This window comes from Mastigoproctus giganteus, chromosome 1 (assembly GCF_048544385.1).
Source record: "Mastigoproctus giganteus isolate SK-2022 chromosome 1, ASM4854438v1, whole genome shotgun sequence".
Taxonomy (NCBI): Eukaryota; Metazoa; Arthropoda; class Arachnida; order Uropygi; family Thelyphonidae; genus Mastigoproctus; species Mastigoproctus giganteus.
In genome coordinates, this window is record NC_143575.1 from 118,330,100 (window position 1) to 118,345,955 (window position 15,856).

The following is a 15,856-nucleotide window of genomic DNA, read 5'->3' on the forward strand; positions in this document are numbered from 1 at the left end:
AAGCTTTTAATTATTGTTGCTTATTGTTCCTTCATTCGACTTCACTCTTAGAAATTATACAGAAAGTATCTTTACGATTTTACCAAAAAAATTTACATAAGTCCGAAGTTACGTAACTCGGGCTTATGCAAGTCAGGGACTAACCGTACTTGGATTTCAGGAAAACTTTTGATACTGTTGCACACTGAAGACTGCTGTACAAATTGGAGCAGTATGGCATTAAGGGCAAGCTGCTGCTGTGGATAAAGGGATTGACGAGTGAGAGAAGATGGAGAGTGGTAATCAATGGATACTGCTCTTCGTGAACTAGTGTTATTAGTGGATCCCCTACAGTTCGGTGTTGGGACCCTTATTATTTTATACATTTATCAATGAAGGTGTATCAGGCTTAATGTCTAACTTTGAAGATAATACACGAAGGTTGGCAGGGTTGTAAATGACAGTAATTACAGAATGGTACTGCAACAGGATCTATAAAAGTTGGACAGATGGGCTAATAGGTGGCAACTGAAGACATTGACAAATGCAAAGTACTGCAAATGTGTAGCAGTAACCCCAGAGTTATGTACCAACTGTGCAGTACCACACTAAGGGTAGTGGAGAATGAAAAAGACCTAGGGGTATTTGTGCAGACAGGCTGTCAGAGCAGCTCATGGGGTCTTGTCAGGTATACAGGAATTTTGCTTGCAGGGATAAGGAGGTGATTATTTCTTTGAATCGGCGCCTCCATTTCCAGGTGGGCAGGAGCAGCAGTGCATAGCACACGCTTCTTGATTAGACCAGGTTTCGAGCTAGTGATACCAAATACGGAGGATGTGGAAAGGTCGGGGAATGATCACCGCATATCCCCTGAGCAACATGGCCTTAGTTGCTAATGCTCCTAAAAACCAAACAGAGATTCGGTGTGCAGAATAAATTCACCATTTATAGCATGGCATGTTAAATGTATGCCGTCTGTCTTTGTTACATGCCGAGTTCCCTCAAAACATTCATTGAATTGTCTCATACAGTGTCATCACTGAATTGTTGTATAAACTGCCCCTTCATGCTGCAAATTGTTATTACACTGAACTATTGTACAGCAAATTAATGGACGTGATCCCATGTATAAAAATTAGCATTAGCATTAGTAGAGGCATTTGATGCAAGAAAGCAAGCTTATGCAGCATCAGCCAAAAAAAAAAAAAAAAAAGTAACATAAATAAATAAAAATAACCACTTCCACTTCACCCCTCTGTTCGTTCGAAATACCTGTCCAGCTGAGCCTTAAACTTATTTAGGCTATCAACTTCCACGACAAGGGATGGAAGTCTGTTCCACCTACCAACCACCCGCTGGCTAAAGGCAAATTTCCGCACATCTATCCTACATCTGTCTTTCCTCAATTTGAATTTATGCCCTCTCAGGTGATTATTCTGAGCAAGAGGAAGAATCCCATCAGCATTGAGCATGCTCAAACCATTCAAGGCTTTGTACACCTCTATCAGATCACCTCGCTGGTGCCTAGTTTCCAGACACTGTAATTAGCAAAACTTAAGCCTTTCTTCGTAAGAGCACCCCTTTGTCCCATTCACCAATCTAGTTGCCCTTCTCTGTACTCGTTCCAGCAGCTCTACATCCTTCTTGAAATGAGGCCTCCAGGCCTGTATACAGTACTCTAGGTGTGGCCTGACCATTGCCTTATACAAGGGAATAATCACCTCCTTATCCACCTTAGATTGGCCTTAGAGATAATTGTAATGAACACCCATTAGAAATTTCTATTATTTTCAATATTATAAATAGCTGTTGCTATTTGGCCTTACTGAATTTATATGGAGTTGGGATAGGTGGGACTGCCCTGTTATCTTATGTTTTTTATAGCCAGTAGGAATTAAACTGCAATGTAAGGTCTACCAGATGCCCCCACTTTCTAGGAACAGTCACTGGAACATCCTTGATTTTTTAGAATGTATTCCTGAAAGGTGACTTATGAGAATCTGAAATCATCATATACTTGAGATCGCTATCTTCCAGATCAGAGTACACACATGATGCTACGAGCTGCTTCAAATTGTCAATAAGGACATATTCAATGTATGAGGAGTTGGTTTTAAATTGCCTTGTTAATGCAATAGTTGTAATGCTCAAAGCAGAACAGACTGTGCCTTTACAATGAGTTGCCTTGGTATTACTCTAATTTAAAACATTTATTTTTGGCAGATCAGTCTTTTTTTTTTTTTGCAATGCTTGGACATCCCCAGATGATTAAACTGCCATTTAGATATTGTCTCAACTTTAAATGGTGATTAACAATTTGGAGATTTCATTTATTTGAAAGTATGCTGGCCCAGTTTGGATAAATGTGGAGGTCTAGAGAAGGACATGGTGACCTATTCCAATATTTTTCACCATAAAACTATGAACAAGCTCAAGAATTTATCAGAGATGATACCCGAAGGCGGACCCTCCATGCTGGAAAGTATCAAACATGTTACTGGAGAAGAGCGATGACCTGTTTCTAGTAACATGGGTATGGATGATGCAATTTGGTTAAAGCCTTCGGGAGGCCTGCTTGCTGAGGCAGCCCATGATGGAGGGAACAGTCTGCACTGTTCCCTCCATCACACACAAAAGCACACATGGAACCTTCGGAATTTGAATCATGGGAAGCTGGATATCATTAAGAGAAGATTGGTTAGGACCAAGATTGATATCTTTGATGTCGGTGAAATAAATTGGACAGGAAATGGCTACTTTCAGTCAGACGATTTTACAGATTACTACTCTGGAATGAAAAAAAATCAGAAGTGGTGTGGCATTTATAGTGAACAAGAGAATTGCCAGATTAGTTGATAGTTATAGGTCAGTAAATGACAGAGTAATGGCCATCTGCATTAATGGAAAACCTCTTAAAGTCACATTTCTTATATGCCGAAGCTCAGAATGCACTGAGTCAAACACCAAAAAAAGACATTGTGCATGTTCTTGGAGACTTCATTGCAGAAATAAGAGACATAGAGGAAGATGGAGTCATTGGGAGATTTTGTCTGGGAGATAGGAACGAAGCAGGAAACTGTCCGGTGCAGTTCTGTCAAGAAAATCAATTAAGGATTACAAACACATAGTTTATCCAACCTAAGCAACGTTTGTATACATGGACATCCCCAAATGGATTGCACTGACTACATCACGTACAGTCAAAGTTGGAGAAACACTTTTTTTTTTTTTTCAGTGAAAACTTTGCCTGGTGCAGACTGCGGCTCGGACTACTAACTCTTAGAATTTAAAATCAGGCTCAAAATATCAAAATGAAGGCTGCATCACGGAAATATGATATAAATAAAATTTCTCCATTGTACACAGTTGAGATAAACAAACAGATTTGGCTCGTTTAACTACACGGAAAGGCAACCAGATATACTTTTAGAGGAAATAAGAAACATTGTCACTGAAATAGCACAGCAATACATCCCATACAAAAAATATGCAAAATCAAGTAAGTGACTATCAGAAGAAACCATCAAGATTGCTGAAGAAAGAAGAAAAGCTAAAGCTGCAGGAGATAGAGATGAGACAAGAAGGCTTAATACAGAATTCCAAAGGGCAACCAGAAGAGAAAAGGAAAAATACTGGAAGGAACGTTGTAAAGAAATAGAAGATAATAACAAAAAAGGGCACACGAGAGATCTCTTCGCACAAATAAAGAAGATCTGGACACCCTTCACTGCTTGTAAAGGTTCAATAAGAGACAAAGATATAAATGAACTGAATGACCAACAAGGAATTAAAAAAAAGATGGCAGGAATACACAGAAGAACTGTATGCAAATAGAAACAAACATCAACAGATTGAAGCAAAAGGGCAGGATGAATTAGAACTGGATATTTTAGAGGAAAAGGTAGTATGGATGCTGCAACAACCTAGAAAAAAAGCCCCTGGAATTGATGGAATACCAACAGAAACGTTAACACTTTTGCCAATCGTAGTTATCACAGCTCTGTGCCGGGAGATCTGGAAAAGCAATATGTGGCTAAAAGACTAGAAGAGATCAGTGTTTATTCCGATCCTGAAGAAGGGAGATGCCCGAAATTGCTCGAACTACCGTACAATAGCCTTGATAACACACATAAGCAAGATTCTATAGAAAATCATTCAAGCAAGATTGTATAGAAACAGAGCTCACTGATGTTCAAGCTTATTTCCGCAAAGGAAGAGGCACTCATGATCATATTGCAAACATATGGAAAAAGCCCACTAATTTTAAGAAAGATGAATAGATGTGCTTCATCGACTATACCAAAGCATTTGATTGTGATGATCACGAAAAATTGCGAAATTCTTTGATAGAATTGGGGGTACAGGCACACTTGGTTGAGCTAATAAGATCATTGTACACCAACCAAGAAGCAACCGTTCAAACAACATTTGGAGATACAGACTGGTTTGAAATCAGAAAAAGTGGTGACAGGTCTGTATCTTATCCCCATTTCTATATTATTTATATTGTGAATCAATTATGAAGAAATTGTACTTGGATGACCAGAAATTGGAGTAAAAATTGGCAGCAGAAATATCAATAATTTAAGATATGCAGATGATACAACTGGGTTAGCAGAAAATGAGGAAGATCTAACGCAATTGATTTTAATGGTTAAAGTGAGAGCTTTAATGGTTAAAACAGCCGAGACTGGAGAAGTTAAAATTAACAATGAAGATGTTCAATCTGTTCAGGAATTCATCTTTCTTGAATATAAGATCGACCAAGGCAGAGAATCTGGGCCTGAAGTTAAAAGAAGAATTTCACTTGGATGCAGCACCATGATGAGCATGGAAAAGATCTGGAAAGACAAAGATGTCAGTCTTAGAACAAAGATCAAAGTGGTTAATGCTATAGTGTTTCCCATAACAACTTATGGGTGTGAAAGCTGGAAAATGAAAAAAGCAGACAAGAAAAATTGACTTTTTTGAGCTCTGGTGCTGGAGAAAGCAGTTTTGCATACCACAAACAACGAAAGTTATAAAAAGAGAAGTTTTGGATCGCATCAAACCAGAAACATCGATTGATCTATTTTGGTAACATAATGTGGTCCAATTCATGAAAAATCGATAATGCTAGGAAAGGTCAGTGGAACAAGGAGAAGAGGTCAACAAAGAACATGCTGACTCGACACCATCAAGAGTGACACTGGCATGTGCATGAAGAACTTGAAAGAAGCTGTTGAAGACCAGACAGCATGGAGGCAGCTCGCCCATAAAGTCTCTGAAAGTCAGCTGCAGCTGAACGGATGAAAACAACAGTGCAATACCAGCACAACTTGTTATGAAGACAAAGCTTATTCTACTTGCAATTAAGACTTCTTGCAATTACTGGTTGCAATTAAAACTGTTTCATTAACTAAGTTTAAATCCTGCTGCTAACAAAAAAAATGAAAAATAGACTTAACCCCCTTATAATTCAATTAATAATATGATTATAACTTCATTTGTTCAATTATTAATTAAATTCATAAATTCAGAAAAGTAAATTCAATTAATTAAGAAAAAAAAAAACTCAATTAATTCAAGAAAATGAAAATTTAATGTGCCTGAACTGTACTGCACACTGTATACATTAACTAAATTGTTGGTATACTATATCCAGTGATGCTTTATGTGATCATTATTCTAGATACAGTTGACTCTTGATTTTCTGGGATAGGTGGTAAAAAAAAGTTTCCGGATAATCGATTTCCCGGGTAATTCAAAAATAAGCAAGTCCCTAACATACGTAAGAGATATGTTCCAGGACTTCTTACGTAAGTCGAGTTTTACGTAACTAACTGGGAAATAACTAATAAAATATTGCTACTATATCCTTGATATGCCAAAATTACAAAAAAACCACATAATATCCTCAGAAGAATGAAGAAAAATAGTTATAAATTTTTAATTAGTTCAATTAAAAACTTTATCTGGAGACAGTGGTGAAGTAGCCAGAGTGGCACATTAGAAAAAAATATAAAAGGAAGAAAAAAACGCATGTTATTGTACTGTAAAAACTGATTTGTATTTCGTAGCCTTGGTTATTATAGTTAACTTCATTGGTGCCGATCGCTTCACCTACTCTGTGGGTGAAGCGATCACTGTGGCTTTTGTTCACTGTTGCCATTGACAAATCTGAATTCCATGCGATACTTGTTAATGTTTGGCCATTTTCATACATCCTTATTATTTTAATTTTTTAATCCAAAACAATCGCTTTCCTTTTCTTTGTAGATTTACTAGTAGCGTTGTCACTTATTCTCTTAGTCGGCACGATGATAACATTAAATTTAAATTTTCAGTTTAAATTAAATTTTCCGAAAATAACTTCACAGGGTTAAGGCGAAAGCTCACTATTATCACCCCATGCTGGCTCACATTTTACTAAAGCACATTTCTGGTGTTCACAGCCATAAAACAATAAAAACAATTTGCACTTTCTGGGTTACTGGGCTTTTCTGTTAGCGCAATCTATTATAAACAGGTATTAAACTCGATTTTATTGCATTTGCAATAATACCGATAGCTGGAATTCTGTGGGTTTTTACATTATTATGGTGAAATGTGTGTCCCCTTCACTGAAATCTTCAGTCATATAAAAACAATATAAAGTAACAAGTCCGAAGCTACATAAGTCGGGGACTTATTACTGTATTGAAAAATGTTCAGCAACCTAACGTAAAGTATGGCAATAAACGAAAAACACTTACCACACACTACTCGCGTGTCCAATACGCAAGTAGTGCGTATTAGACAATCATTTATTTTTTGTGATGTCCATTTTAAATCTAATTGCTTCCCTCTGTTTTTTACAATGTCACATATGGTTTGGTCACCAACATTATAGTGATTCATTAGAGATTTAATGGATGCAAGTTTTTGTTTAATTGAAATTTTGTTATTCATGTCAGGGATGTCAAATCTAACATCCCTGACATGAATAACAAAACAAAATTTGTCCTTTAGCAGTGTGATGGAACACAACAATTGATGTGACACACTAAAAGAACTAAACACTTGGTTTTTTTTTTTGAGCTGTGGGTGTATAGACAGTGGGGATTGCAAGATAATAATCTCCCAATGACGACTTATAACGCCACTTCTTGTCGCTTATTTACGATTTGCAAAACATCTGTTTATGCCTATTCTAGTTATTACCTGAATTTTATGATTTCTGGTTGATTTTTTTTTTTTTTTTTTTTTTTGATTTTTTTATTTGGAGTTAGTGTCCCAGTTAATCCGATCCCGGTAAATCGAGAGTCTGTTGTATATGTTGTAGCAGTTTCATTGTTCAGTTATGTTGTATGTTATGTTTCAATACAAAATGTTAATTTACTATTGTTGTTGGTAAAAACACAGTAACTTCTAGGTTGTTCCAGTCACTGCTCTCCAAATGTGACGAATAAAATATGCGTAGAATGCTTCCAGCCAATGCTCTCCAAATGTAACAAATAAAATAAAATAAATGGATAAAATAATTTAATGAATTCTTTTACTCATAGAGATATGACTGATTCAATGCACAACGGAATCGAAAGCCGAGAGCCCCCATCCGACCCCGAAACACATCAAACCAACTCAGCAAGACCATGAGTGTGAGAAGACAATGTGTCAGAATAAATAAAATCAGAAAACTGCTTCTGAGAATAAATAATTAAAATCACAATTAAAATTTTAAATCATGATTAAAAATTTAGATGAACACTCAAATTAAAGGAAGGGAAAAGCTGTGAATTTCATTTAATTTGAGTGTTCATCCAAAGTTTTAATTGTGATTTTAATTTTTAATTGTGATTTTAATTATTTATTCTGATGCAATGTCTTCTCACACTCATGGTCTCTTGCTGAGTTGATTTGATGTATTTTGGGGTCGAATGGGGGCTCTCGGCTTTTGATTCCATTGCACGTCAAATCGGTCATATCTTTGAGTGAAAGAAATCATTAAATTATTTTATCCGTTTATCTTATTTTATTTGTTTCATTTGGAGAACATTGACTGGAAGCATTCTACGCAAAAGACCGAGGTAATCTGTTACTCTTTTAAATATACTATTGTTGTTATTATTATTATTGCTACTACTACTATAATGTTTAACTTGGATATAACTCGTTGCAGGAGCTCCTGTTGATGTTGCAGCACGAACTCTAGAAGCTTGCAATGGAAATCTTGAAATGGCAGTTAACATGCATGTGGATGCACAAACAGAAAGTGCAGAAACTTCCATTCAGACCTGTGATAACACTGAGTAAGTGACTACTATCGTGGTAGTAAACATGGAAAAATAATCCATGTAAGTTTATATTTATGCCAAAAATCATTTAGCGATCCTGTATTAGTTTAAAATTTGAATGCCATATGAATGTAGCAGAGTTACAGGCGCAACGATCTCATATTGTGAGTGCACTTGATCATAAGTTGCTTTGGTATTGACTGCATTAAATAAAAGGATTTCTCCAATGGAGAGGTATATTATTATTTATTTAAAGTGCATGTCACTACCAAGATCATGGTTACAACTCTGAATGTGTCAAACCAGTGGGTAGGTATTCACTGTGACGATCTGAACAACCCAATGACTAATTATATAATTATATCCATAATATGTGGGATGCAAGAGGGTACTGCAAGCAAGCGAAATTTAAGTAATTTTGGGAAAAGCCTCTTGCTGTGAGAACTATAAAACATTGTACAAATAGGGTGCTGCCTCATTCTGTAAATGATAACGGGCAAACTAGGTTTGCTGTTTAATGCATTGATTTCATATTGTGAATGCACTTTGTCCTAAGTTGCCTCAGTTTGCACCACGCAAAAGAAGAGCAGTTCTCCAGTGGGAAGTAATTATATTGCTATTTATTTAAAATGTATTCCACTACCTGGATCATGGTTGCAACCCTGATTAGTGCTCCTCGGGGATAGGTAGTCATTGTTAAAATGTGAGAAAAAAAAATCTGTATTATTACCATTGATTAGATATATCCAGAATTTGTGAGATGGTAACGCAGGTAGCAAAAAATCACTTAAGGGAAAAGTTATGCTACGAAAGCTATGAAATATTATTGTACAAATAGGGCACAGCCTTACTGTGTATGTAGCAGTGAGAAAATGGCTTGATGTTTACTGTGTCGACCTCATATTGTGAAGACTCTTTGCAATGTGTTGCTGTACTTGTATAATATTGTTTTATAACTGTTTTGGTATGAGGCTCCCCTAAGATACTTATATAATGAAGAAAGCCTAGCGGTTATTGACTATATTAAAGTCAATATATTAAAGGCATCTCCTAATACATATATTAAAGGCATCTCTGTTATCACTACAGCTAGTGTGGAAAATTGCTCTACACTGTGTAGATTTCACATGGTAAATTTTTGAAAAATTCACATGGTTTTTCAAAATACTTATCTCAGACATTGGTACCTAAAAGGTATATGGCAACTTTCTACAGCCAGTACTTGTAGTAGTAATAATGGAGGTGTCCTTTAGTATATTAATGAAAATGAAATGCTAGCCTATCTTCAGTATGTATTATTCTTTCCTTGAAAAATAATTATTCAGGAAAATAATTTCCTGAAGCTCCATCCAGCTTCAGGAAAGGTACAGAATTTTATTCTTTATGCTTTTTAATGTTGATGTTTTAGACTGTATTATTACCATGGCAAAAAAAGTGCTAGTTACTTCCTGGTTTATGGTTTTATTTTGTGCTGTTGGTTAATTTCAGTTTAAGTTACTTAAACTTATTTTTTTAAAAAATTATGTTTATTTCATTATAAAAAGGTGTACAGTATCTTTTTAATTTTTTGGTGATCTACACTTGATGTTTACTGACCACCTCTATATAAAGAATCAAATTATATACTGTATATATATAATTTGTATTATGAAATGTAATTTTTATAATTATGTTATAATAATAACTATCATATAACATATATATATGTTTTTAATATTATATATATATATTGGACCTAACAGGCAGAAAATGGAGTAGAGGGTGCCGCAAAACAAAATAAATTACTTAGGGGGGCCGTTATTAAAAAAAGGTTGAAAACCACTGGATTAGCCTATATGATGATCTGAAGAAACTCACCTAAAAAAAAAAAAAATGTGGAACCATATAAAACTAGTAAGGACTGGTTGAATAGATTTAAAATCCAGGGAGAAGCTGCAAGTGCAGATCATAGAGCCGAAACTTTCAAAAAAGAACTTTTTAAAATTATTGAAGAGGGGTATTATGTGTTATACTTCGCAACAAGTTTTTAACATAGATGAAGCAGGACTTTTTTGGAAACGAATGCCTAAAAGAAGTTTCATATTGAAAGAAGAAAAAACATGCCAAGTTTCAAAGTGGCAAAGGATCGGTTGACTTTATTGTTGGGTGGTAATGCTGCTGGGGATTTTAAATTAAAACCCCTTTTAGTTTACCAGGAAGAGGGCCAAAATCGACACATTTTTCATGATTAAATTCATCAATTAAATTAAATGAAAATCAATTTTGATCAATTAAATTCATGATTTTAATTGGAATTTTAAGTTTAATTTTGATACGTAAGTAGTTACCACATAATTATATACGTATGTAATGCAGAATATTTTATATGTACAAATATTTGAATATTAAATATTTTGACTGATATTTGTGCATCTTTTCACTACTGTTTATTATTGATTAGAAAATATATCCTATGGCACCGACCGCAACTCACAAATACATATGTTACCTTATGGGAATGCAGTGCTCGCTTAGCGCGGATTCACTTAAAGCTCTGTTTTTCCGGAATTATCAGTGTTAAGTGGGGGTCACCTGTACTTCGTGATCTTTTCATCATAGGTTTTCTGGAGATTGCTGTTGTTGGGCACTGCTTTGTCGATCAGGTTGGTAGCCATTACCTTCTTTTCAGTAGCAGTTATTTCTAGTCTGTTGTGCAGAATCATCTCGTCCGTTATTGGTACGGTCTCAGTATAAGTTGTCGTTATTATGTTAATATTAAATTTATTACAGTGAAACAGTAATATTGAAGATATGCTTAATTTAATATATATATATATTTTTTTTTTTTTTTTTTTAAATTTTCATTCTTTTTTAATATGTAAAGAAATGTTTAAAGGATCAAAAATGTAACTGTAGTGCATTATTGACAAATGATGCAAAGAAAAAAAACAGCAAAGACTTCTTTAATTAAGTAAACTATAGGAGGAAGGAATGGGATGAATCAGATTGTCCCACTTGATATTGATCGCTTGACTGTTGATGATCCTACTCAGGTAGCTGACAAACTGAATCGGCGCCAACATAGCCAGGTGGCAGGAGCAGCAGTGCGTAGCACACACTTCTTGATTAGACCAGGGTTCAAGCCCGTGACCACCAAATACGGAGGATGCGGAAAGATCAGGGAATGACCGCCGCATATCCCCAGAGCAATATGGCCGTAGTTGCTAATGCTCCTAAAAACCAAATAACAAACAAACAAACAAACGACAAACTGAATCAGTATTTTGCATTTAGCATTAGTAGAGGCATTTGATGCAAGAAAGCAAGCTTATGCAGCATCAGCCAAAAAAAAAATAATAAATAAATAAAAAAATAACCACTTCCACTTCACCCCTCTGTTCGTTCGAAACATCTGTCCAGCTGAGCCTTAAACTTATTTAGGCTATCAACTTCCACGACAAGGGATGGAAGTCTGTTCTGTTCCACCAACCAACCACCCGCTGGCTAAAGGCAAATTTCCACACGTCTATCCTACCTCTGTCTTTCCTCAATTTGAATTTATGCCCTCTCAGGTGATTATTCTGAGCAAGAGGAAGAAACCCATCAGCATTGAGCATGCTCAAACCATTCAAGGCTTTATACACCTCTATCCGATCACCTCGCTTGTGCCTAGTCTCCAGACACTGTAATTTGCAAAACTTGAGCCTTTCTTCGTAAGAGCACCCCATTGTTCCATTCACTAATCTTGTTGCCCTTCTCTGTACTCGTTCCAGCAGCTCTACATCCTTCTTGAAATGAGGCCTCCAGACCTGTATACAGTACTCTAGGTGTGGCCTGACATTGCCTTATACAAGGGAATAATCACCTCCTTATCCCTGCTAGAAAAATTCCTATATATCATTGACAATACACCATGAACTACTCTTGCAGCTCGTCTGCACTGCTCAGACAACTTCATATCTGCCTGCACAATCACCCCCAAGTCCCTTTCATTCTCTACCACTGTCAGTGTAGTACCACAGAGTTGATACGTTGCTCTGGGTTTGCCGTTTCCCATATGTAGTACTTTACATTTGTCAATGTTAAACTTCATTTGCCACCTCTCAGCCCATCTGCTCAACCTTTCCAGATCCTGTTGCAGCAGCCAGCAGCATAGTGTCAGTAGTGTCCTTGACAACCCTGCCAACCTTCGTATCGTCTGAAAACTTGGAAATTAAACTTGATATACCTTCATCAATATCATTTAAAAATACAGAAAACAATAATGGACCCAGTACTGAACCCTGAGGGACTCCACTAATAACATTAGTCCACGATGAGCAGAGTCCATTGATAACCACTCTGTCGTCTCCCCCTCAACCACCCCTTTATCCATTGCAGCAATTTGCCTCCAATGCCACACTGCTCCAATTTGTGCAGCAGTCTTCCATGTGCAACATTATCAAAAGCCTTTCTAAGATCCAAGTATATAATATCAAAGTTATTCCCTGCATCCAGTTCTTTGGTGAGTGCATCATAGTATCCAATCAAATTGGTCAGGCAAGACTTCCCCTTAACAAAACCATGCTGTGTCCGAGCTATATCTGAAGTCTTGTCTAGATGATCCTGCAGTGCTTCTTTAACCAGTGCCTCCATTAATTTTCCGGGAACAGAAGTTAAACTCACAGGTCTATAATTACTTGTGTCAGCCTTTGATCCTCCTTTGTCAATTGAGGTCACATTTGCACATCTCCAGTCCATGGATACCTCCCCTGAGTCCAAGGAAGCTCTCATAATTATGGCTAAGGGTTTGCTTACTTCCTTGGCTGCCTCCTCTAATATAACTGGATAGATCCCATCCACCCCAGGTGCCTTTCTTGTTTTTATCTTCAACTATTTCTCCTCCACTTTACTCTCAGTTATTACAAGATTCTCTAGCTTACTGCCAGAGTTGAATACACCTCTGGCATTCCCCTCGCTGAATAACTCCTCATGTGTGAATGTCGAAGCAAAATATTCATTTAGTTTGTTAGCTACCTGAGCAGGATCATCAACAGTTGACCCATCGATATCAAGTGGATCAATATGATTTATCCCCTTCCTTCTAGAGTTTACATAAGTAAAGAACTCTTTGCTGCTTTTCTTTGCATCTCCTGCCAAAGATTTCTCGTAATCTGCCTTCGCCTGCCTAACCTCCTTTGTAACTTGGTTACAGATCAACTTGTATCTATCATAGGCTTCTGTGTCACGTGTTAATTTGTATGTATCCCATGCATTTCTCTTCTCTGCCATATGTCTCATTAGTTCATCTGACATCCATTTAGGCCTTGAACAATATTTCTTAGTTGGTATATTTCTTGGTTGCTACTAGGAAGTCTAGTAGCTTCCAAGATAAGTTCTTTGAATGCTTCCCATTTTGAATTTGCTGTTGACGTCATCAGTTGGTCCCACTGTATAGAATTTAAATACTGTCTCAGTCCATCGTAGTCACCTTTACGAAAGCAGTAACCCTTCCCTTTACCCCTAATGGTAGTTACCTCTTTGAGTAAATCCCACTTCAGCACACTGTGATCACTGCCACCTAGTGGTTCATTTATCTGCAGATTCTTAATGCATGAAGAATCACTACTGATAATCAAATCAAGAGTATTACTTCCTCTACTTGCCTCCCGAACATGCTGATGTAGAAAACAATCATCCAATAAATCCACAAAAGCCTTGCTAGTGTGTGAGTGACCAGCCCCTAAATTCCAGTCAATATCTGGGAAATTAAAATCCCCCATATAAGACTCTCTGATTTACTGGCCCACTATTTCCCTGTACCGTTTCTTATTATACTCATCAAAGTATTGGCCTTTAGCACACTCCTACTCTCAATTTTGATCTCCCAATGCTTATGTCACACCAAACTGACTCGACACTGCATTGTCGACTGGCTTCACTTCCTTGGATTTTAAGTATTTCTTAACTAATAGCATAAGCCCTCCTCCCTTCCTATCCTGTCTATCCTTCCTGTAGACATTGTACTACCCAAATTCCAGTTCTGCGTTACTTATATCTGTGCGACACCACGTCTCTGAAATCCCAACAATATCTGCCTTTGATCTTTTAAACAATACCTCAAATTTATCAAATTTGTTTACTAAACTCCTAGCATTGGTGTACACGCATGTAAACATGCACCTGTTCTTTTTCTTAGCTAACCTAACACAACCCATGTGTTTACTTGTACCCCAATGATTCCCAGCAGTCTCTGAAATATCCTGCATCTTATTTTCCAGGCTGCTGCTCATTCCAATAGAAGCAGTGCAAGAATCACTTTCACCTCTGCCAATGGCTACTGTTAATCTATTAGTCCTTGTATCCCCCCCAATCTAGCAGTTTTCCGACCCACCTAACGCTGCCTCGATAGCATCAGCAAACATTCTTGCAGCCTTTCTATTTAAGTGTATCCCATCCCTTTAGAAGCAGTCTCTCCTGTTAACAAGTACAGACCAGGCTGAAAAAAATTCTACCCCTTGAGCCTTGCACAATCTTTCCAGGGCCGAATTGATCGACAAGGCTCTCATTATATACTCCCTCCTATCGTGTCTGGGCAGAATTGGAGACACTTTCAAATTCAACCCTAATTCACAACTTTTTTTCAACAGTGACCTGTACTTGTTAAGTAATTCTGCTGGTCTCCTACTCTTAATATCATTAGTTCCAACGTGTACAACTATATCCCCTTTTGTGCCCTTAAAAGATGATATCCGCTCTACAACGTCGTCAACCTTTGCCCCTGGCAGACATAGCCTGGTCCTGTTCCACCTATCCTTTTTACAAAGCTTTCCCGTTTCCCTGACAATAGAGTCACCAACAACTTTGGGACCAGCGCATTCTGCCTTGGGGGCTGCCGCTGTGTTGCGTGATGACCAAGTGCAAGCTCTGGCATTGGTGTGGGCAGCTGAGAGCTTGATGGGCCCCTCACTTTTAATCCTTCGAGGGCATCCACCCTGTCCTTCAAGCTCTCATATAGGCCCATAACAACGCTGAGTTGTCTGATTTCCTTACACTCCTTGCATCGCGCACACACAAAGACATCTCCCATGGCAGTGTCATGTCCCGTACCCGACTGCTCCACAAACATCAAGCAAGTAGTGCCTTTTAAAAGGCTGTGATTCAGAGGGCAACTGCCCCCCTCAGTTCTCCCCTGAGCCACAGCACTCCCATTAGCTTGCGCCTTTTGCTTTGCTGCTCTGGTCTGAGTCATGATTTCGATTTAATTTCAATAAAATTTCAATTTCAGTACAAAATTAAAACCCCAAACTTGTATCCCAACACAATTATAACACTATGTTTATGTTTCAGTATTGAGTGTTATCTATGAAATCCATTTATATAACTTCCGTATCAAGTTAAGTATTAATTATTTATTTTTACTAATTATATATGTTATGTAATCTAAGTCGTTATATGTATAGTTAAAAGTAAAATTTAATTGACAATGAAATTCAACAAAATTAATAAATTTACTGATTAATTGACAATATTATGTACTAAGTATCTATATTCACACATGAGGGATTCTGTAGGAAGGTGGAGGCCAGAAGATTATCAAATTCTAATAAGGAGCTAAATGATTTTGTAATAACTGAGAGCAAAGTGGAGGAGAAATTAGCATT

At 37.1% G+C, this 15,856-nt stretch overlaps 1 protein-coding gene across 1 annotated transcript in view; it reads left to right on the forward strand.

Annotated features, from left to right (window-relative positions):
* Positions 1-15,856, forward strand: part of LOC150091113 (UBX domain-containing protein 7) — a 690,832-nt gene that overhangs the window by 94,682 nt on the left and 580,294 nt on the right. The window contains exon 2 of the mRNA XM_090384602.1: positions 8,120-8,249. Coding sequence (XP_090240728.1) covers positions 8,120-8,249 — 130 coding nt within the window. The remainder of the gene's footprint in view (positions 1-8,119; positions 8,250-15,856) is intronic.